Source organism: Lissotriton vulgaris, chromosome 10 (assembly GCF_964263255.1).
Source record: "Lissotriton vulgaris chromosome 10, aLisVul1.2, whole genome shotgun sequence".
Taxonomy (NCBI): domain Eukaryota; kingdom Metazoa; phylum Chordata; class Amphibia; order Caudata; family Salamandridae; genus Lissotriton; species Lissotriton vulgaris.
This window is the reverse complement of record NC_141698.1, coordinates 316,495,427-316,518,377: the sequence shown is the minus strand read 5'-3', so window position 1 is coordinate 316,518,377 and position 22,951 is coordinate 316,495,427. Positions and strand designations below refer to the sequence as shown.

The following is a 22,951-nucleotide window of genomic DNA, read 5'->3' as shown; positions in this document are numbered from 1 at the left end:
AATGCAAGAGCCGCTCTACGAACCCTATGATATTGAAAGCTATGTAACAGCGTTGCCCCAGGACAGGATTGAAGGACCTGCTGCAACGTCTTCAGGGTGCCATTTAAGAAGAGATCTCCCACGGTAACAATACCCAAGTCACGTAGCGCCTTCAGGACGCCTTTCTCCGTCAGCGGGGCCAACCAGGCTGCCCACTCCACGCGGAGCAAAGGTGAGTACAGCAGCACACTCTCTCAGGAGCCAACCAGTGCATGCCAAGCATGGTTCGTGGCTGCTATAGAATCCAGATTGCCGACCCTCCGATCAGGTGGATAGCATACTGTTGCCGGGAGCGGGATGGGGTCTGCAAAGAGCCGTTCCAGTTTCACATGAGGGATACCAGGATCCCCATGAATCCATGAATGAAGATGTGCTCCCTGAGCGATCCTATAGTACCGCTCCAGGTCTGGAGCCCCAAGGCCCCCCTGCTCATACGGAAGGGTGAGTGTTTGCCACTGCACCCGCGGCTGCTCCCCCCCCCACGCAAGGCGGATGAGCGTCTGAGTAAGTTGCCGGAAAAAGGCTTTGGAAAGGACCACCGGTATATTCGTAAAGAGAAAAAGAAATCTGGGGAGCACTACCATCTTCATGAGCGCTATCCTGCCCATGAGAGAAAGCGGGAGTCTGGACCACACTTCGACATCATCCACCAGTTTGGAGTAGGCGACCCCATAGTTCTCACGAATCAGGACCTCCGGGTCAGTATGTATGCGTATCCCCAGGTAGCGGATGGAGTCTGTGGCCCACTGCAATGGGTACTCCGAGTCAAAAGGGAGTGTCACCGGCGTCAAGGGCAATGCCACCGATTTGTTCCAGTTGACCCGAAGGCCCGATAGGGCCCCGAATCTCACCACTTCCCGCAGCACCGCAGAGAGGTTTGTCTCCGGGTCCCGGACATATAGCAGAGTGTCATCCGCGTATGTTGAGATACCAATCTGGTACGTCGGAAAGTTTATCCCTTCGAACCGATGATACTCTCGTATAGCGCAAGCGAGGGGCTCCGCCACCATGGCGTACAACAGTGGAGAAAGGGGACAGCCCTGACGCGTGCCCCTTCCAATCTCGATAGGAGCAGTGACTAAGTTCCCTATCTTAAGCCTCGCAGTGGGCTTGTAATATAGGGCTCCCAACATTTGTAGAAACGGCTCACCGAGTCCAAACTTACGAAGGACCCTCAGCATGAACGACCACTCAACAGAGTCAAAGGCCTTCTCCATGTCTAAGAAGATGGCTACAGCTTTATTTTCTTGCTTGACATGTTGTATCGTGCCCAGTACCGTGCGGATGTTATAAGTGAGATTGCGTGAGGGGACAAACCCAGCCTGCTCTGGGGCAACAAGGTCCGGGACCAGCAACGCCAAACGGGTCGCAAGTACCTTGGCATACAGTTTCGCGTCCACATTGATCAGCGACAGCGGTCGGTAAGAGCCACATTGATTAGGGGGTTTACCCGGCTTCGGGATGGTGATAAGCAGTGCCTCTCTCATGGATTTCGACATGCTGCCCTGCTGACAAATGTCATCAAACAAGAGCATCAAATACGGGACAAGTTTGTCCTGAAAGGCCTTGTAAAACGCCACCGTGAGACCATCCGCTCCAGGAGCACTACCAGACTTCATGCCCTCCAGTGCCTCCGTTATCTCCTCCTTTTGGATTGGGGCCATAAGGAACTCTCTCTGCCAGTCGGCCAAGAAGGGCATTTGGATGTAACTTAAATAGTCGTCGATTTCCTCCTCAAGGTGGGCATCCCCCGAAGAGTAGAGTGCCGTATAGTAGGAGTGAAATCCCGCTAGGATATCATGCTCCTCCGCCACCACTTCCCCAGCAGCAGTCACTAATTCCTCAATAACCAATGGGGGCCTGTTGTTGCGCATCAGTTTAGCCAGGAGAGCACCAGGCCGCTCCCGTTCCCCATACACACGCGCTGTGGCATATTTGCCCATATGTTTAATTTCCCTATCCGCCTCCTCCTGAAATTCCTCTAGCAAAGACTTAAGTGTGTCTGCGTCAGTGGCATCACCCGAGTCCACTGCCTGCCGATCCAGGTCAGTGAGTTGTGTTTCAAGCAGTTGCAGCCGGCGCCTAATAGCCTTGAGCACCCCAGAGTGTTTCGCCATAGTCATCCCTCTGATGTACACTTTAAACGCATCCCAAAGCACCTGAACGCTGTCCACCGAACCCACATTGGTTGCGAAATAGGTCTCTATGTCCTCGGCCAGTTCCCCTCTGAAAACCTCATCTAGGAGGGAATACGGGGGGAACCTCCAGGTGAACGGGGGAATCCTCCTAGGAGGAGCAACCAGCAGTAAGAGTAATAGTGAGTGGTCAGACAGTGTGCGCGGCAACACCGTACACCCCTTCACCCCATCAAGCAGGGAGCGGGAAACAAACCAGTAATCTATACGTGTATGGATGTTGTGGTAGGCCGAGTAATGGGTGAACCCACCCCGCCCCGAGTGTCTATGACGCCACACATCAAGCAAGTCAAGCTTCACACATTCCGACAATAGCAGCAACGCCGAAGCAGCCGGGGATCTAGGGGGGCCCGCAGATCTGTCCAGTTCAGGGTTCAACACCAAGTTAAAGTCCCCCCCCCCACAGCATTCTAGAGTCCACAAACTGCCTGCAGCTGTCAGCCAGCGAAGAATAGAAATCTGGGGAATCGTAGTTGGGGCCATACACATTCACTAGCAAGAGATCATGACCCTTCCCAACACAACGTGCAACCACATACCGCCCTTCTGGGTCTACGGCCACCCGTTTCAGCGACAATTGGGATTTGGGATTAGCCCAGGTGATCACCCCCCTAGCATGCGTGGTGAACCCTGCAGCGACACAAGCAGTACCAAGACCCCTCATCTGCAACATAGGACTGGAAGGCGGCAGATGTGTTTCCTGCAGCAAAGCGAGGTCAATCCGGTGGCGCTGCAAGTACGCTAATACCTTCCTGAGTTTACGGAAATCGTTAAGCCCTCTCACGTTCCACGACAGCAATCGCAGAGAGCCCAGGGCGCTCTCTGGTCCTAGAGTCTCAGTGGTCGACATAGCAGGTTAGGGAAAACAGTAGGGCAGAGCAGACGAAGCATCAGACACATTGCAGTAGTCGGCCGAAACAGACCCCCCTCCCAACAGACCCCAAACCCCATACAACTTATCAGCAACAGCACAAGAACATAGCAAACAACCACCCACCCACAGCCGACCAACCCCAACCCGGTCAGATAGAGCATGGAACTACCCACCCCGAACCCACCCGACACAACCCACTACAAACCCAAGACCCCCTAGAGAGTCAAGAAGCCGAAAGCGCAGGGGCAGAGGTTCCAGCCAGACAATAATACGCTCTGACAAGGACCAGATACGGCCGTTGCTCCCCGCCCCACCCCCATTGCTTTCGACACCCCACCCAAGCTCCAGCAGGAAAGCAAGCAGAGTGGTGGATAACCAGTCCCAATGTTCTACAGGTAGCACCCCCCCAAAAACAGAAGTACAGCAGAAAATGTCAGAACCCAGCTCCGTGGCACTACTCCGGGCTCATCAAGCGTGGTTCAAAAAATTAAGGCAAAGAAAAGGCACATCGGGTTTTGTAGTGCAACACAATCACTCACCGTGACTTAGCCAAACCTGGCTCTGGGGCGAAGGACAGATCACCCCTGACCATCCAAAGACACAGCCTCCTCCTCATCTGTACGTTGACCCCTCGGGCTATTGCGCTGTTCCTTGGCCCATTCCTTAAGCGACTTTTTCAGGTCCGCTGGGTCGGTGAAAAAGTGCGAGTGTCCCTGTTTGTTGATCCGGAGTCTCGCCGGGTACAACATGGCATAGTCCAGCCCCATATCTCTCATCTGTTTCTTATAGGGGGCGAAGCGCTTCCGTTCCTCCTGTACTCTCACCGTGAAGTCAGGATAGAGGGAAATGTTCATGCCTTCAAACTGTAGCTCCCCCTTCTCCCTCGCCAGCCGTAGAGCCAAATCGCGGTCCCTGTAATTCAAAAGTTTGGCAATGATTGGCCGCGGCGGGAGGCCAGGCTGCGGCTTGGGACCCAGAGTGCGATGGGCCCTCTCGACGATAAACATGGGGGAGAAGACGTCCTCCCCCAGCAACGTGTGAAGCAACTTCTCAACGAACAGTTCCATCTTGCCAGTGTTGGTGGATTCTGCCACCCCTGTGATGCGGACGTTGGAGCGCCGTGAACGCGCCTCCAAGTCCTCCGTTTTGTCCTGTATGACCTGGAGGAGACGACCGAACTGCTTACGGTCCTTATCCCACTCCGTCTGGGCCTCCTCCGCCTCCGTCAGCCTACGCTCCGCCATATCCAACCTCTCCGCATGTTTGTCCACCCTCTCAGACATCTGGTCCATTCTAAAGGATAAGGCGTCAATTTTTGTGCCAATCGCGGACATACTCTCCTGCAGACCTTTCTCCATGGTACAGAGCATGTCGCGAATGTCCGCGCAGAGCGAGCTATCAGCCGCCTGCGACGAGGTCTCAGGAGGAGCCCCCTCCGCGCCCCTCGGCCTCCGTTGTTCGAACGTGAGCTTCGGCTGGTTTCTGTCGCCCTTTCCCATGGCGGTGCTCACAGTGTGTTGATTAGGCAAAGAGCAAGAGGCGGCTCAATGCAGGGGGGGCGCCGGGAAAGCGAACTCCGTTAAGCAGTCCGGTGCGTAGCAAAGAATGGAGGCTAAAATGGCGGCCGCGGGCCGCGTGGTACAGTCGAGACCAGGGGGACGATCTCAACCCCCAGACACTCGCCACGATACAGGCCTCACCGCAGGTTGCCGAGAAGCGCCAGCACACTCCAAAAACACGTCCCGGCACCAGTGCCCTTCCAGTCCCCAAGCAGGCTAGAGTGGAAATGTCGCCCACCAACCGGTGTTCGTAGGATGCAGTTTCCCGCCGCCGGGTTCCCGGGCCTCTCCGGAGCGCCCCAGGCCTCCGCCGATGAGACACAGTAGAGACACTCGTAGGAGCAGTGCGACAGAGTTCAATGATTAAAGCACCGGTGCGAAGCAGTCCAGGAGAACCACCGGATAGAAGGCAGTCCGGCAGTCCGGGACCACACAGGGACTTCACGCCGCACGTAGCATTACGTAGGGCGGGCAGCTTCCAAGGATAGTCCGCGGATTGCGGCCTGGTCCGCCACGCCAAACTCCGCCGGCCCGTTGATCGATGCCACCACTGATTTCGATCCGGGAAGGTGCCCCCGTTAGCTCTGGGGATCGTAGAAGCAAAATCTGCCCCTGCTAGGGCCAGTAAGGCGTCAAAAAGGATATCTTTGACGAATATTAAAGGGGCTCAGGCGAGGAGCTCAGCTCTCACACGTCTTGCATGGACGCCAGCAAGCTCCGCCCCCCAGGTTTAAAAAATTGACCATCATTAAACAACTCGCCAGAAAAAATTACTGTTTGTCTGGTTGAAACTGAAAACCAATGAAACAAGTCACTCCTAGGCTGCAACATGGTGCACACAAGGAGATGATGGGTGGAGTGCTGAAACCTTTCAGACACTCACCCCCAGTCAGAGATCTGGGTTGAATCCATCATCGTTCTTTAGCTCACTTTGCTACCTCAGTTCAGACGCAGTACATGCAAATCAGTCTCGACCCTGTGCCTCATGGGAATAGTCCAGCCCACACTGCCAAGCCAGGTCTTCTCTGAACCGGAAACAAGCATCCTGGGACCAGTTTCGGGGTAACGCCCCTCATCAGCCCGGCTAGCTTGAATCCAGTGGCAAAGTGAGCAAGGGGCCCACGTCTGGGCATACCCTGCCAACTGGGTAGTAGACAAGCCAAACATACTAGTTCTTTCGAAGTCTTCAACGTACCGACATAGATGGAGATTTAACCACACTTTATACTATCTGCGCTTACATAACTTTCTCTTTCTAGAAGGTAGCACTTTCAATGCTAAGCCTAGGAATTTACAATTACATTTTGCCACTTGGCAAGCAGGCCATCTTTGCTGCTTTGTTGGGCAGACTGGCCACTCCCTGCTGTTGAGTTCCTAAACAGCTTCCTAGTTTTGCCTTGCTCTGTTTGAAGCTCCTGGCACTTTCTAAATAGTTGCTTTAAGGGTAGATACACTAGCATTTTATTTGTATTTTTAGGAAATTCTGAAATGAACTTAGAGTTACCCAGACGTAATGCTTATTTACCAAGATCTGCATAAGTACCTAAAGATAGAGTTTTTCAGGGATGGTCATGTTCAGAATAACTGGGATTCACTGAGATTGTGTCCGGTGCATTGTGAGGATGCAATATGCAACTCAAAGATGCTCTAAACATTTACAGTCTTGCAGGAGTCCATCTTAGTGAGTATGGATAAAAGCGTTTTGGATAACATTAAGGTACCCCAGGCATCATCAGATTTGCTTTGAGGCAAATGTGTAGTGAACAAGGTCAGGTGAAGCTTGGAGAGACCTCTCCATTTCTGCTGCAGAGCAGTTCCCCTATTAGCGATAACAGGTCTCACTTATTCTCGCCTCTTTTAGAAGTGACACCTGGCCTGGGCTATAAATATACAAATGAAATATGACTCGTCGATAAAATAAGCAAGGCCTGAGGAGCCCTTGAAGAGATGTGCTTTGCCAGATGATTTAGAACTAATGACGGTTTCATTTGGTGTTTTCTGAATGGCAGCCAAGTGGTTGATCACATCAAGAAATCGGATGATCACAGCCAGGCTTATGCTTCCGTAAGCCGCAGTAAGGCAGTAGCCTCCGAGGACCTTGGCTTGATGGCGCCAAACAAGTAAAGGCACAACAAACTGCGCCTGTCTTATCGTATGAGGAGTGCGACAATGGCAAATGTTTTAGTTTTCTGAAACGATGAACCTGTTTCACTTTTCTGCCTATCAGAGGGAAACTGGGGGTCAAAATCAAAGGTGCTATATAGCATACAACATGCTGGATTGTAGACTCACCTGCTACAAACATTCAATTGACTCTTACCAGTGTCAGTGGCGTAGCAAGGGGGGGGCAGACCGCCCCAGGCAGCATGAGTTTTAGGGTGGCCTCCCCCAACTTTTACCTGCGGCTGTCGCGAGGCAGCAAACGCAGGGACTGCCACGGCAGCCAAAGGTGTAGCCACGCCACTTACTCTTACGGTATTGAAATCAAAGCTGATGATAAGGAATAGCATGAGGGATTGAGCTGTGCTTTTCCTTAGGACATGGGTTTTATCAGCAGTTTTCCCCAGATTTCCAAGACGTGTTTTCACAGTGTAGTAGGTGGGGTTGGCCCTTAGGTTGTTTGTCCCCAGGATCTGTACTGGCTCTCAACGGCCGTGATTGGTTTATGTGAGTTTTTGCATTTTTGTTGAGGATGATTTTATGGGAGAGAAGAAACAAAGTATCCGGAAAAAAGTTCCAGAAATTTACAACATTGGAAAAGAAACCATTGTGGGTGAAAGCAAAGTTGCTCAAGTACTCACATCCTCACTTTTATGTGAAGTGTGTATGTGAATAACCATGTCACAATTTAAACTAATGTCGCCTACATTAAGGTATGTGCTCTATACATGTATGGCACAAACGGTCTGATATGAAAAGAAACTGGATGCAAACACTGGTTGGCAGTTACACAGTTACCATTTTTGACCTGTTTCAGATTTTTCGGTGCAATATACGTACTAAGTCACTTCACCACATCGCCAGCCACAAGGAGTCATAGAACCACCTCCCAAACAGATATTAATGAGGGCGGCTCCCTTGCTAGGAACAGTAGACCACATATCTGCATTAGCATTCCCAACCAGGATTATTTTTCTTAAATCAGCCCATGTTCCCTAAAGGAACTGGTACTGCTTTAAAAATAGGTTTAGAGAAAACATTCCCTGGACCCTATCCCCGATGGTGCCAATATGATTCACAAAGGGAAAGGTGTCCTTTTGCGAATGTTACCACTCCAACCCCGGGTTATATAACTCATCAATGGTTTGCAACTGCAATTGTGGTCACAACTCATTGATACATTCCTTGTCGACTCAGAAATAGGAAGAGGGGTGCTCCTTTCACACCTGTTCATATTTGCGATTCACAAAAGCGCTTTTTTTTGAGTCCGAATACATTTTGCTACTCATAAAAGAACATTTGCACATTGTAGAAAGCCCTATTGCCATTGCAAACCCTATGCTTTTGCGAATCACAGGACTTGCAACCATAAAACAGGTTTGTACTTCAGACCTAAAATCAGATTATGGAAATCTATTCCTCACTGCAGGGAAGGCAAGGAAGAATGTTATCCTTTAATGCTGAACAAAGGATTGCTTTCAGCAGCTGATGTGAAGGGGACTGACATTTCGTTCTTACACTTGGTGGAAAATAAATTGTCAAATTCATTATTAGGCCGTTGCTTAATGGGCAATTACTACTAAAGGGACTTTTCTATTGCATATTCTGGAATTTATTACTTTAGAATTAGCTTCCATTAGCATTCCAGAATGAGCAACAGAAAAATAACTATACTGGTTATTTATATATTCACTGAAAAAAACAAAGGTTACAGGATGTTATAGTTAGGCTCAGATTTCACTTGTACAAAACCAGTGATATTCAGCAGTTATAGTTAGCTGAGCTAACTATAACTATAACTTACTCCCTCACAATGCACTGCTTATGACCTCACATATTACATCACTCATGACATGGTCAGTGACATCACTGATGACATCATCCACAGAACAACTCACACACCCATTCACACCCCATACAACCTCTCATACATCCATTCACACACCTGCCCACATACCCATTCACAAACCCATTCAATGACACCCACACACTCACTCATACAGCCACTAATACAGTCAAATCACCCACCCTTACAGCCACCTATACACCCACTCACTCACCTATACAGCCGCTCATAAACCCACTCACTCACCCATACAGCCACTCACACTAGCATTCACTCATCTATAGAGCCACACAGAGCCACTCACTCACTAATACAAACTTTCACACTAGCACTCACTCACTCACTCACTCACTCATACAACTACTCACACAGCCACTCACTTAATTACCCATACAGCTACTCACACATCCATTCATTAATCCAGTTAACCACTTACATACCCATTCACACATCAATACAAGCAGTCACACACACACACACTCACTCACCTATACAGCCAGTCACAGAGACACATACTGTGCAAAATAGCCACTCAAACACACTCACTTACCCATACAAATAAGCAGTCACTAACTAACCCATACAGCAAGTAACATACCCACTCCCCCACCCAGAGCCACTCACACAACCACTCAGACACCAAAACACCCACCCACACACTCCCCTACTCATATAGCCAGTAAGGCAGCCACTCACTCACATGTACAGCGAATCCAACTTATTCGCCAATGTGTTACCCATACACCCATACAGCTATTCACACCCCTCCTTATTCACATATGCATCCACTCACATACCCAGTCTCACGCATACAGCAGTCAGACACCCACTCACACACGGATATAGACAGTCACGCACAGACTCAGATGACATTTTAGAAACAGCATCACTCATTACTAGTTCAGAAAGAATATTCATTTAATTTATGCAGAACCTTACTATATATCCTTAAGTCACAGAAACATTTAGAAAACACTCACACTCACTGGATGATGTAATCATTGATGTAATTTGAGATTTATTCAGTAATGTCACTCACCATGTCCTGAGTGATGTAATATGTGAGGTTATAAGCAGTGCAATGAGAGGGCATAAGTTATAGTCAGCTCATTCAACGGAGACTGCTGAATTTCAGTGGTTTTGTACGAGTGAAATCAGAGCCTAACTATAATGTCCCTGTAACCTTTGCTTTTTTCAGTAAATATATATATATATATATGTATATATATATATATATATATATATATATATATATATATATATATATATATATATTTTCACACACATATTCTTATATATAATGCCTGACAAACATTTTGATATTTCAACTCAAAACATATCTATATTCCCCAGTGGTTGAAATGAGCAATTTACAGGAATACAAGTTCAAAAGTTGAGTTTTTAATGAATGTCTCCATATCCACAAATCATGAGCTTGTAATTCATTTAACCCCTTCCATGCTGATGACGGAACCGCTCCGTCATCAGCTACAGTTGAGCTGTGCTGATGACGGAGCGGTTCCGTCATGGCCCGGCCGCCGCGCCTGCGCGGCGCTGATTTCGCGCCTGCGCGGGCGTTCTAATGAGCGGGGCGGGTCATGACTGAACCGCTCCGTCACCAGCATAGCTCAACCGCAGCTGGTGACGGAGCGGCTCCGTCACCAGCATGCGGCCGCCGCGCGGCCGCCCCACCCCTTTAGCGCTGTGGCGGAATAGCCGCCGTAGCGAAGGGGTTAAAGAAGTATTTTGAACACTGTAGTGGGAAAATTAGCAGTGTGCAGTAGAAGTGATATACTAATAGAAAAAAATAGTTGAATTATGTTGCTAGTAGGCGGTGTTTTAGCAAATGTGGCTTTTCCGTTATACACTGCCATTTTAAAACCATAATTGGTTGGTAGGGGTGGGATATTTTGAAAGCTCTTCTATACAAATTTCAGCTAAGGATGAACATCTGCTTGCAGAGAATGTTTGCATCCAACCTATGAACAAAAAAACAGACTGAACGGAGTGTTTTGACACAGTGGGCAATGGAGGTCCATCTTAAGTGATTTGTATTAGAGAAAAATTATTGTGTGAAGTCAAATACAGAAGCCCCTTTTCGCTGCCTCTCACTAGGTGAAATCCATTATTGACAGGAGTGATGTAATTTCCTGTGCAATATGAAACATACTGCAAGAAAATACTATTACTCCTAATGGCATTTGTGGTCAAACCCATTTGCTGCATTCCTAAATACGCAAGCAGCAAAAATGCTACAAAGTATAGGTGTTCCGTTTTATCCCAGTGAAAATGTACAAAATGTATGTACTCTGTCAGGAAGGAAAAAAGACTTGCAGAGGACGACCGTCTTCGGCGATAGGATGTAAGAGACATTCCTGTCATTCTTTAAAGACTTTGCTTGTTTATTTTTAGCTGTGCCAATAAAGTTCACTAACAAGAGTGGTGCTGTGGAGAAAATTTCAGCAAAGCTCCACGAGGAGGCAGAATTGGTGGCTGAAATTTCAGACCAGGTGGCGGCTGTAAAGTGGCTGAAGAATGGCAAGGAGCTAAAAGCCAGCACTAAGTATGCCTTCCATAGCATGGAGAAGAAGCGCACACTCAAGATAAGTGATGTATTAGCAACAGACGGCGGTGCCTACGAGTGCACCTGTGAAGGGGATACAATAGCTTACCAGCTCACTGTGAAAGGTACGGCTTCATAAGAAACTATGGTGCAAAATGCGGTGTTCAGTATATGTATGCACTCACACTGTCTCATCCACTAACTCTAATACAGCACTCACATACTCATTCATTAACTCACCCCAGTCCCTCTACTATACCATTCACCTGCTGATGCACTCATATCCTTATCATGCATGGTAAATGCATACTCGTAGTAAAAGCATGCATGGTAAAGGCATGCGTGGTAAAGGCATATGCGTGGTAATGGCTTCGTGGTGACGGTCATGCGTGGTTATTAATGCGTTGTAGTGGCTGTGTCCCCTCCTTACTTCACCCCTCGCCTATTGATTCACTCACTGTACTTCACTTCTCACCTACTGATGTACTCACTCACTCACTCAAATTTGGCGACCCAGTCTAAAGAGACCATTTTGCATGTTTTGAACATTCTGATTCAACCTTTTTCTTGGATCAAAGGAAATGCTTAAAACCACCATTCAGAAGATAAATAATGAGGTACTGGAGCAACAACAGTCTTAGTAAGCGTCGACACATACTTAGCCTAGCCATTGAATGTCAACATGCTGCGCACATGTTATCAAGGCTTGAGGAAAGGTCACTGGAGAAGTGAGTCACATCTCATTCCCTCTGATATGTTATGGTATTTAAGATAGCTATCAGGCACTGAAAGGCGACCACCCCTTACTCTTCTTGGATAAACTTCTAAAACCCTGCTTTGCTCAGAACACTTGAGCCAACCAAATCAACACCACTACATCAAGAATTTGGTCTATACAGTGCCATTGGATAATACTGCTGCATTATAGGGAGACACATGGGAGATATGATTGAGTCACTCCTCAAACCACCATATCAGGAGGCAATACCTCTACTTTATATAGAAACTAGTGTACACATCACACTGTCATGCCATGGTGATATCTACTTTATATGTGGTGAATCCTGCTATATGAGATGGCTATTCCTCCCACTTCTATTGTATGGAGCAATATCTTTGCTTTAAAATTGTACCTCATGAAGAAATCTCTCCTTGTACAGCTAGACCAAAAGGCAGCATATCAGCTTTCTAGAGATCAATGTGCTAGATGAGAGACCTAAGCCCTCCATCACTCACATAATGCAGCACCTTTGCAATATAGAGAGTTAGGTGTGATGTATTAAGGGTTTATTCCTTGCACCTGCCTAAACTGTGCAATAACCCTTTGTTGTTGAGAGTTATGTGTGTGCAATACAATGATCACTTGTAAAACTACAGTCGCTCTGCATTATAGTTGAACAAGTAAGCCATACAAAGTACTTTCTTCTTACAGGTCTCAGCCATGAAGTGATAGATGTGATTATGAATGAGATACATGTGTGTGATTTAAGTGACTGACTGGAGAGTACTAACCAAGGAATTACTCCTTTTGAACTGGTTTATACTTCTTACTTAAATAAAGCCCTTTTGTGCACTTCCCTGTTCTTTGGGAGGTGTGGGTAGGTCAACCATTAATCAAACCCTCAACTCTTAGGCCATGGATGTGTTTGCGAACACTATGACTGAATCTCTGTGAAGTAAATCAAACCCACATGCCAAAGTATCTTAGATATCCATGGATCAATCCATACAGTGATGTAGGACCAACCCTCTATGAGTACATTAGCACCACTGACCTTACGGGAAAAAAGAAAGCATTGCAAGATCTATGGGGAAATATATGTCATTTTTCTTTCCAATTAACTTTTATTGAGTTGAATGACATGATGGAAAAGGAAACAATTTCAGGCAAGTAAGCCTCGTAGAAATGACGCAGTGAAATCTATGAGATTTAACTGCTTCACTTCTAGGACGCAAATGTTTAATTATCTTACGCCTGCCTCACAGCAGACGTAAGACTGACGCAGGCACATTGAAATGGGACTTGCCCATGTTAAATGGTCCATTGCTGAAGTTGCATCACTTTTGTGATACACTCCAACAATGCGTCATTTTTGTGCCTACAGATACGTCAGAAATACTGACCTATCTGTGACGTATCTGTAACTCCTTGCGACATGATGCGTCATATTGTAAATATGACTTTTCAGCATGTCGCATGGAGGGCACAATAAAAAGTGACACATCGTGGTTTCACACAGTGATGCGTCACTTTTCATAAATGAGGCCCGAAGTTTTTAAATACTTGGTAAAGTCGAATAAGCAAATTAGAATATATGAGTTCTTCTTATGTTTCTCATAGTGTGCTTGGGTTAAGAGATTTGTGAAAATCACATATTAGCTCATCGGGTTTGTGAGTTACTTTTATTATCATGATGTGAAGGGATAAAAGTTCAAGGAGGAAGTGATGGACCTTTATTGGAATAAGGACCTGAGAAGGTAATTTTTAAAGAAGCAGGTTGCAGTAGAGGGACATTAGACAATGTAGGTAGCTTTTCATCACCAAACTCGTAGGTTGTCAGACCAGATTTGCTTGTGTATCTCTTAGGTTTTGAGTGCCAGGTTGAATGTGGTTCCTATCGAATAGAAAAGTGTATCTGGGGTTTGTCAATTTGTGATCAAAGGTCCAGAGGGTGCATTATACTCATTTGTGTGTAATGCTAAAGTAGGTTACCTCAGCATATACAAATGCAATATTTGTCAATCTGGTAGATGGTGCTTCTGGTGGAAATTCTTTTTTTAGGGAGAGAGGCAGAAGAGGCTGTTTAGCTGACTGCAGGATGTGAAGAACTAAAGGCACTGGCTAATATATTATACTTGCTTTGAAGATGATCCATGAGAAGGCATGAAGGCGTAGTACCGTTTGAATAATAGTTGACCCATGTATGAATTAAAAATAATGTGTGAGTACATAGTAAAATTAAATAAAGTTTCTGTTTCTTGCAATTTGTCAGTGTGTTTCTTTTTCTTTGAGCAGTGCCCCATTTCACAAACAAAGAGAAGGCAGGTGGAGTGGTGAAAGTTACTGCTGGCGGAAGGGCAGAACTTATTGCAGAAACCTCTGAATCCAATGTAAAAGTGCTGTGGTACAAAGATGGCAAGGAGATCAAGCCCTCCAATAAATATGCTCTTGAGGACAAAGGGAAGCCACATCTGCTTGTCATTGCAACTGCCAAGAAAGAGGATGAGGGGATGTACACCTGCAAAGTAGGAGAGGACTCAATGACCTTCAGCCTAAAGGTTTCAGGTAAGAAATACACTTTTAGACAGCAGAGCAAAGTACCTACTGTTCCTCTAGCACTGTACTGTGGGTCTAACATCTACAAACATGAACAAGTGAATACCATTTCTAAAATGATAATTTTAGGCTATCGAAATGACTTCAGTAAATACTTGAATTTTACATTTTGTAGCCATATTAAAATATTTGCTGACTATTCTAAGCTTATCTCCAGCAAGTCAGTAGTTTTGCTGATTATTGCAGACTGATACTTTGGGTCCAAAACACCTGAATATGTCCTTAATAGTTCCATTTGAGAGTCCTGGAACAGTGGTTGAATAGTTCTGGGAGGAGCTGAATTATGAATAAGACCCAATGCAGAGAAACTGCAAGAGGCCTCTGCCACGGAGCGCTGACTGGATTGGAGATCTTCCAGCGCCGACTGAAAGGACAGTATGGGCCATATAGGGAGCGACAGGAAAGGAGAGCTCACCCATACTGAAAGAGGATATCATCCACCCGAATAAAATCCCTACATGCTTCAACTAGAATTATCACCGATCATATTCCCCAGGTACAGTTACCCGTCTGCTACCCTGTCCCACCTTCATCCCCCTGATTCTCTGCAAGCTCTCCTATGTACTAAGTTTTTATCATTTTACCTGTTGTTTGTGTGCTATGACCCTGTACTACTCTAGTGTATATGTAAAGCGCTCTGATACCCTCACGGGTCATGTTTGCGCTCTATAAAACCTTAAAATAAAATAGCCATTAAAATGGGTGATTTGTTAAAGGCGGAGAGAGTGTTAGCCCTATGTCGAAGGACACTTACAATTACAAATATGGGCCAGGGGATGGCAAATCAACTTTCAAAGTACACTATTTTGCACCAATTTTAAAACAAAATTAGATGGGCCAATCCAAATCAGAAGTGAAAGGAATTTGTTGTGCCTGTGGCAGAGAAAAGTGTACATACCAACATTTCATTGCTTTAGAGCCAAAAATATAAACAAAGCCACAGAGTGACTTCATGTGGAAGAACTAACCGCGGATTCTGAGGATGAGTTCTGAAGTAATAGGCCACAGGCCAGCTGTCAGCTAGCCTCTTGCTTGCCCTGTCGCCTCTGTATAACGCAATGAGAGGCCAAGGCCCCTCATGCTCACTCTTTCTTACCAAGGTAAGAGTGACTGGCACCTTTAGGATCAGGTGGGAGGAACTAAAAGAGAGTGTTTTGGGGGAAAGAAGACTTGGAAAATTGAGATTAGTGTTGCTGGAAACTAGAATTACCTTTTACATGGTATGCAGGGCTGTGATTACTTTTTCATAGACCTGTAAGGAGTAACATTACCTCTAGCTGGGCATGTGGAGGCTTTCCCAATGTGTCATTGACCATACCTTTTGCTAGCCTGGGAGATTGAACAATTCCAGGTGACGGCCTGGGTGGATTATGTTATCTGTCCACTGAAACATTGTCTTTTCACTAGGTGGGATATTAGAAGAAAAAAGACAGAGAGGGCAACCAGAAGAGATTTAGGAGGAATCTTCCTACAAGGGGGCCACGAAAATCAGGTGAAACTTTGCATCTCCTGTGGTTGCAAATAAATGGTACCCAACAGAAAAGTGAATAGTAGGTAGGCACACAACAAATCCCACAAGTGATCACCTGGCTCTCTGAGATGCATATTTACTAATTTCACAGGTGAAACAGTAAAATCGGCAATGGGTTTGCACAAATGCTGTAGTGATGGCCACCCTGAGAAGGTAGTCACCAGATACTCTTTCCTAAAATTTGAAGGCTTGGGGAAAGGGGTATCGATTTTGAGAAGCAGATCATGGTGTATGCCTTAGCACTGCACTACCTAATGAAGGACAACGAAAAGTGCAGCACAAAACTATGAGACAGTGGATGAGAGGATTGAAGATTCAGTATAATTCCTCCAAAGGGAGACAGGATCACTAAAGTCTGCATGACATATTGTTTGCTGCATTCCTAGGTTGGTTACTTTGGGATATATGTAAAACCTCTAGCAATACATGTATCTATTGTAACCCAGGGGACATAAAATGATCTTTCACTTGGAATAAATGCAGATCTTACATGTACTAATTCCTTTTTGTGTCAATGCTACCTTCTCAGTGAGGGAGATATTGGAGGCCATAATTATATCACTGCCCCGGTCTGTATGATACTTGGTAAATTCGCATCCACATGGTGACTGAGAGTCATTCCCTATCCCATTCAGTCCTGCCTGTTGACATCTTGTTGTTGTCCAGGGATTATACCTTCCTCTTGTATTATTTTAGTGGGATCTTGAAGGTTCACCCACAATCTTGTGACTGTAGAGTCTCTACCTTACCCTAAGTGCCACATTGATGTAGGGGATGACACCACTGAAACGGGTCTTTATTTTAAATCGCAGGATGATTCCTTGACATATGCATCTAAACTTGTAAAACTAGAACTACTCTGGTGGTTGCTTACCTGAATATTCATAGGGAAAACCTGAAAGGAAATTAGTTTGTAGCCTGCAACTAGGCCTGATTCTTCTCATTACCTACTGGCAAACACTCTTCAATTACTATCAGATAGCTCTCAGAAGCAAATGCCTTTATCACACACCTTATATACGCTACATTGAGCTCTGACATAGCTGCAAAGTGTACGTACAATAGGCCTCCAACGACCCAAAAAGCCTCTTTGAGAGGCAATACCAAGTTACAGACCTTAAACCACTTAGAATTCATGAAGAAAAAAACATGCAAATGAATTATTTCATAGTCACTATTGAAAATATCCAGGCCGTAAAATACATTTCAATTCAGCTTCTTTGTTTAATTGGGATCTTGGTACATGAATAGTCTGATGCAGTAATTATGTTCATGCAGAGAGCATTTGTGATTTAATGAGATCAAGAATTTTAGGGTTTCCGGCTTTTTAATTGGGAAAAGACCATTTAATAATGTTTGCCTTCTGTAAAGCCTATCTATATTTGAATACAAAGGGCACTTCATATGATTAACACTGAATATGAATGTTAATGTACATCCTTACCATACAAGATCTAATGCAACAGGTCTGGAGTATGACATATGATGCTAAATGAATGCTGCTGGTCTCTTGGTTCAATCTTTGCAGCTGGCCAACTTGGCCAATGAAACCTTGCAAGATGGTGGTCATTATTATTAGTAGCTATAGAGGCTATAAATCTTATCAAGCAAAGGCTGTGAAGCCTTTGATTGCTGCCATACAATTGGATTTATGAGTACTGTTGGATTTAATTATTTGGGATATCCTGCTTCATGAATTGAGTTTGTATTGCTCTTCTCGTGGAAATTATGCTGCAACCTGTGCCTAATGCCCTTAGAGAACTGGGCCAGCCCTTGAAATCTAAAGCAATATTCCATTTGAACGACGATCAATAATTGATATATTGGTGTATCCTTTGCATTATTGGTAAAATATGTTAGACAATCCAGGTTGCTTGATAGAGCCACTAACAGACTAATTAAACTCAGAGAAATGCTTCTGTTTCCTTATACCTTAAACTAATTGGACCATGCGCTGTTCTTAAATATGTAACAAAACTGCCATTGTGTATCCGAATACTCGGTGCATCAAATAATGTGACCCTGCAAATTCCCATGCATTGCCCATTAAGTGCACTTTAGGTGTAGGGCCTCCTTTCCAGAAGGCAGGTTGCCAGTCTAGTGTCATTACCCCTCAGAACTGAGCTGTTGGCAGCTATAGTTTTGTAGCAACACACAGTTCTCTGGAAACTAGAGTTGAGAATGAGGATTAGCCCACCAACAAGTTTGATGCTGGTTACTAGATAACTTAACAAGTCTAAGGTTGTCAAACACAGTTGGATTCAGAGCTCCTCAATGCATTGTGAAGGGTGCTATCCTACCTTCAGTGTGTTCTTTCTGTATGCCTTGAAATCTTTCCTTCCCTTGGACTCGAATTATGAACCTGATTGTGTGTATGCAGGTTTGCTCGAGCCGCAGCTTTAATTTCTTTCTCTAGCAGAGTTCTGACTTTGCCAAAGTTTTTCTTTGCCCCTAGTCCAAGATGGCTTGGTCCCTTTTCCCCTATAGTCCTGAACAAGGTGCCTGTTGCCCATTTTGGTGCAATCAAATCAGTCTTTTAAATTGGACCCTTCTGTCGTCTCTGAATGTCATCAAGTGTGTATACAGTGTCTTTTGGGATAACAATACAGCTAATATAAATATAATGACTGTTCAAACTGAATTTTCATTGAGGGGAGTGACGGCTAGTTCTTCTCTCCCTCTAAGCCCATACTTGAGTACCCCGGTGTTTGGTGTATATTTATTGCATCTGATAAATAACCATCATCTAGTTTTCATTATGTATCAGGTTTGATAAATATCACATATTACAAGTTTTAGCCCTATGATGGAGAATAACGTGGATTTTAGTGATATAGGGCCATATGTATCATCAACCTGATTTGCGATTCTCAAATAGCGATTTTTAAGAAATCGCTATTTGAGACTCGCCAATAGGTATGTATGTACAAAATCGCAATTTTTTTGCCAATTCTTAAAATTCCTTAATTGCGATTAGCAAATTGCGAATCGCAATTAAGGAATACTTTCCCATTCATTTCTATGGGCCAGGAGGCCCATAGGAATGAATGGGAAGTTATTCTCAATTTGCGATTCGCAATTTGCTAATCGCAAATTGAGAATAAATTTAAGGGTGCAGGGGTGTCCAAAGGACACCCTGTTGCACCCCTGAAATATGCATGGGTGAACATGTGGCGCACATACATGCCCTAACGGCATGTATGTGCATCACATAGCACTCTAAAAAATACAAAAATATGCATTTTTCAAGGAATTCGCAACTTACCACCAACTAGAAGTTGGTGGTAATTTGCGATTCCTTAAGGACAATTTGCAATTTTTTTTTGCTTCATACATTGCATTTAAGGAATCGCAAATTTTGAATTCCTCGTTTTGCACCAGATTTTGCTTAATATATACCATTTACCAAATTCACATTCGCAAAGGCAAATTTCGGCCTTTGCGAATGCGAATTTCCTTGATACATATGGCCCTTAGCCACCTAAATCCACATTTACTAGTATTTATCAGGTATTTTCCCTGTGTAAAATTGTGAATGATTTGACGCTTTGAAATTGAACTCTGACATTATCACACCAGATAATTGCTGTGTGTGGTAATGTCCATATTACTTATAATTTCGAAATTGAAGGTGTCAGGATTTTAAGGGTCACTTGTGGTGTGGGCCCTAGAATGTGTCTCTTTTCTGGGGTTGCATTCCATGACATCCTGTTTACCCACTCATACGGTTGTATTTCCCTGCCTGGATCTCGGCTCCAAACATACTACGCAAACACTCGCTTAGCTTTAGGTCACCTGGAGCCCTGAACAGAGCTGGGTGTATTTCCCTCTCCTGTCATCTATCCGACAATTGTATTCAATATACATCTCAGACTATTTAGTGTTTTCTCTCACTGTCTTCCTGTGTTATGTTGGGTAAGGCCAGGAAAATATATTGGCTAGTCAACTAATTTTCAAAGATGGCTGCCCCCTTAATTGTACCTCCTTCTCATTTTGATTCCATAAAATAAGGTTTTATTCTTCATCCAGTATTTAAGCGTCCCCACGCCTCCCAAGAAATCACAATTCAATCATTAACCCGTTCCCAGCGTCGAACGTTCAGCGCCCAGTGCTGAACGTTCGGAGAACGAATGCTGACCCGACGACCAACGGTCGTGCGCAGCACTGGGGAGGTAGCGCTCGTGACGACCGTTGGCCGTCGGCAGCAATTAAAGGTTTAATGTCACATTTGTTTTCTGAAACCCAGGTACATTCCAGTGCAATTGTTTGCCTTGCGGAAAAGGCTCAGAGACAATATGCTCTGCTGAAATGTACATAAGCAGAATAGTGTAGGCTAGTGTGCAGTTTAGAAACCTTAAATATCTATTACTACTCCAAAATTCAATGCATCTGTAAAAAAAAGGATTAGATATCCTAGTGTTTGGTGGGTTGCATCGCTTTCTGACTGAATTTGTAAAAAATATTCTTTGGCTGTACTGTGAATATACTGTCACTATGAAGTGATTGCTACAGCAAGCTTTATGTAGTAATGTTGTTTTTTGAGAGAATGACAGATTTTATTTGTAAACTTAACACACTCTTTAACCCCTTCGACACTCATGACGAGCTGGGCTCGTCATGGTGTAGCCTCCTCGTACACTGATGACGAGCCCAGCTCGTCATGAAATAAAGTAAAACAGCAATTCCCAGCACAGGAGGGGAAAACGCCTAGCAGCCATGGAGTTAAATAGTGTTGTGATAGCTTTGCGCTACAGGCAGGTTGTATGTGTAATCTCCCTTATCATTTGCTGCAACAGCTAAGCTCAACCTTCCCTTGTATTATATAGTATAGTGATTGCATTTATTTTGCTCTTACTACTGCTGATGAGGCATTGGAAGGCTTTATGGATGAGTAGCACTTCCCTTTTCTCCATCCTCTTCTAGCTGCATGCTATGTTAAGAAACACTCAATGAACAGACACCACCCTTGAAAGATTATTGACCGAAATAGTAGGATTGGTGGAAGATGTCACTGCTGTTCACAAGTTACACAGTTACTAAGTTATAATTTTAGTGTATCAAAATTAATACACTTCCTCATAGGAGTACCAGTCCCTGTCTGCCAGAATTGGTATGACAGCATGTGTAGATTGACAATGTGCAGGACCTCTGTGCCCATTTACTGAAAGCATTTTTCCGCTGGTAAAGACAGGAGAGCAAAACGGCCACCTCGCGTTATAGAAGCATACCCCGCTGCAATGGATGGACTTGGAAACAAATCAAAACAGGGTTGGAGCGACAGGCCCTTATAGACCCATCATTAGTGCTTAAAAGCATACCACCAACCTTAGAGAGATCGGTGAGATGAAGTAATCCCTCTGTGCTCCCACATTGTAATAGTGGTAGTCTGTATGTTTTTGTATGACAGAGGCACAGAGACATGGGGAAGGATTAATTACTTATGAAGAATACTCAAGAGGTGAGTATGTGATGATGGCAAAAAAAACACCAGGCCAGGTTGTGATGTGGAAAGAGCGAGAGTTAAGGTTGAATAGCAGTCACTTGGCGAATTGTTTATAAAGGGATTGTTTACATTTATGAAAATCTTGGGTAAGTACAGCTGCCACCGGTATAGGTCACCAGGCCATTCAAAGAATGGTTTGAGAAGAAGCTGCCCAACAGCATTCTTGTATCATCCACCTAAACTGAGTGACTTATTGTGAGACATTGGCTTGTTGGTTGAGGGAGGTGTGAGCACTTCTCAAGAACAAATCACAGTCCTTGTCAGGGTAAAAAGTCACTAATGTAACCTGTTCTAGTAACTTGGCACAAAAGCAGTCAGGGTTAACTTAGAGGCAATGTGTAAAGTGTTTATGCAACATTTAAACAGTAATAAAGTTAAAACATGACACAAGAAAAATCCCACACCAATTTAGAAATGCAGAGTAAAATGTAATACATTATTTGACATAAAAAACAAAAGTCCACCCAGTAGAACCAAAGTTATGAATTTTTAAAGCTTAAAGTAACAAATAGTGCCTAAAAGATCAAAGTGTCAACCATGGGCATCTAGTTGCGTGAGACCGGAGCAAATTCCAAAGTATGGGCGACCATGGTGGAACGCGGTTTAAATACATAACATGGACTAACTAACAGTTGAAAATAAAAACAAACCCAGCCATTTTTGACAACGCTTTCAAATGTAACTTCTTCTAAGTATGACAGACTTTTTAAAGCAATATACTGTTACATCCGCTGGACCCTTCTGGTTGTGGGGATATATAGGACTTGTAGGTTCCCCAAGAACCCAAGGAACCCAGAGCCAATAACTGAGCAGCGTCTTGCATTGGTTTTTCATTGTGTAATGGGTATATAGAAGTTCATTTGGTAAAATATAAAGAGTGAAAAATAGGTACCAAGGAAACCTATATATTTCTCAAATGGGAAATGGGAAAAAAATATAGAGTTTAGAAACAGAGGTTATTTGTACATCCCCAAAATTGTGGGTACGCATACAAGCATGTGAATTAGAGGTAATTTTTCAAAATGACTTCTTTTTTTTTTACAAATTGTCTTACATTTGAAACGCAGAAATGCAAAGAATGTCAATTGGTATTAACACTTGTTCTACAATTCTGTGTTTCCCTAAGTCTTCCGATCAAAATGCTACCTCACTTGTGTGGGTAGGCCTAGTGCCTACGACAGGAAACGGCCTACCAAGCAACATGGACACATTACATTTTGCCGGTAAAAAAAGATCCTTTTTATTGCAATGAGCCTAGCTGTGGATTTGGGGCCCTAGCTCAGCCGGCACCTAAGGAAACCTAGCAAACCTATACATTTTTTAAAACTAGATATCAAGGATAAT

General features: G+C 44.5%; 1 protein-coding gene across 1 annotated transcript in view; it reads left to right on the top strand.

Moving 5' to 3' along the window:
• The window catches only part of OBSCN (obscurin, cytoskeletal calmodulin and titin-interacting RhoGEF), a 1,012,031-nt gene that overhangs the window by 112,177 nt on the left and 876,903 nt on the right, over positions 1 to 22,951 (top strand). Inside the window, exons 6-7 of the mRNA XM_086941076.1 lie at positions 11,086 to 11,361; positions 14,253 to 14,522. Coding sequence (XP_086797202.1) covers positions 11,086 to 11,361; positions 14,253 to 14,522 — 546 coding nt within the window. The remainder of the gene's footprint in view (positions 1 to 11,085; positions 11,362 to 14,252; positions 14,523 to 22,951) is intronic.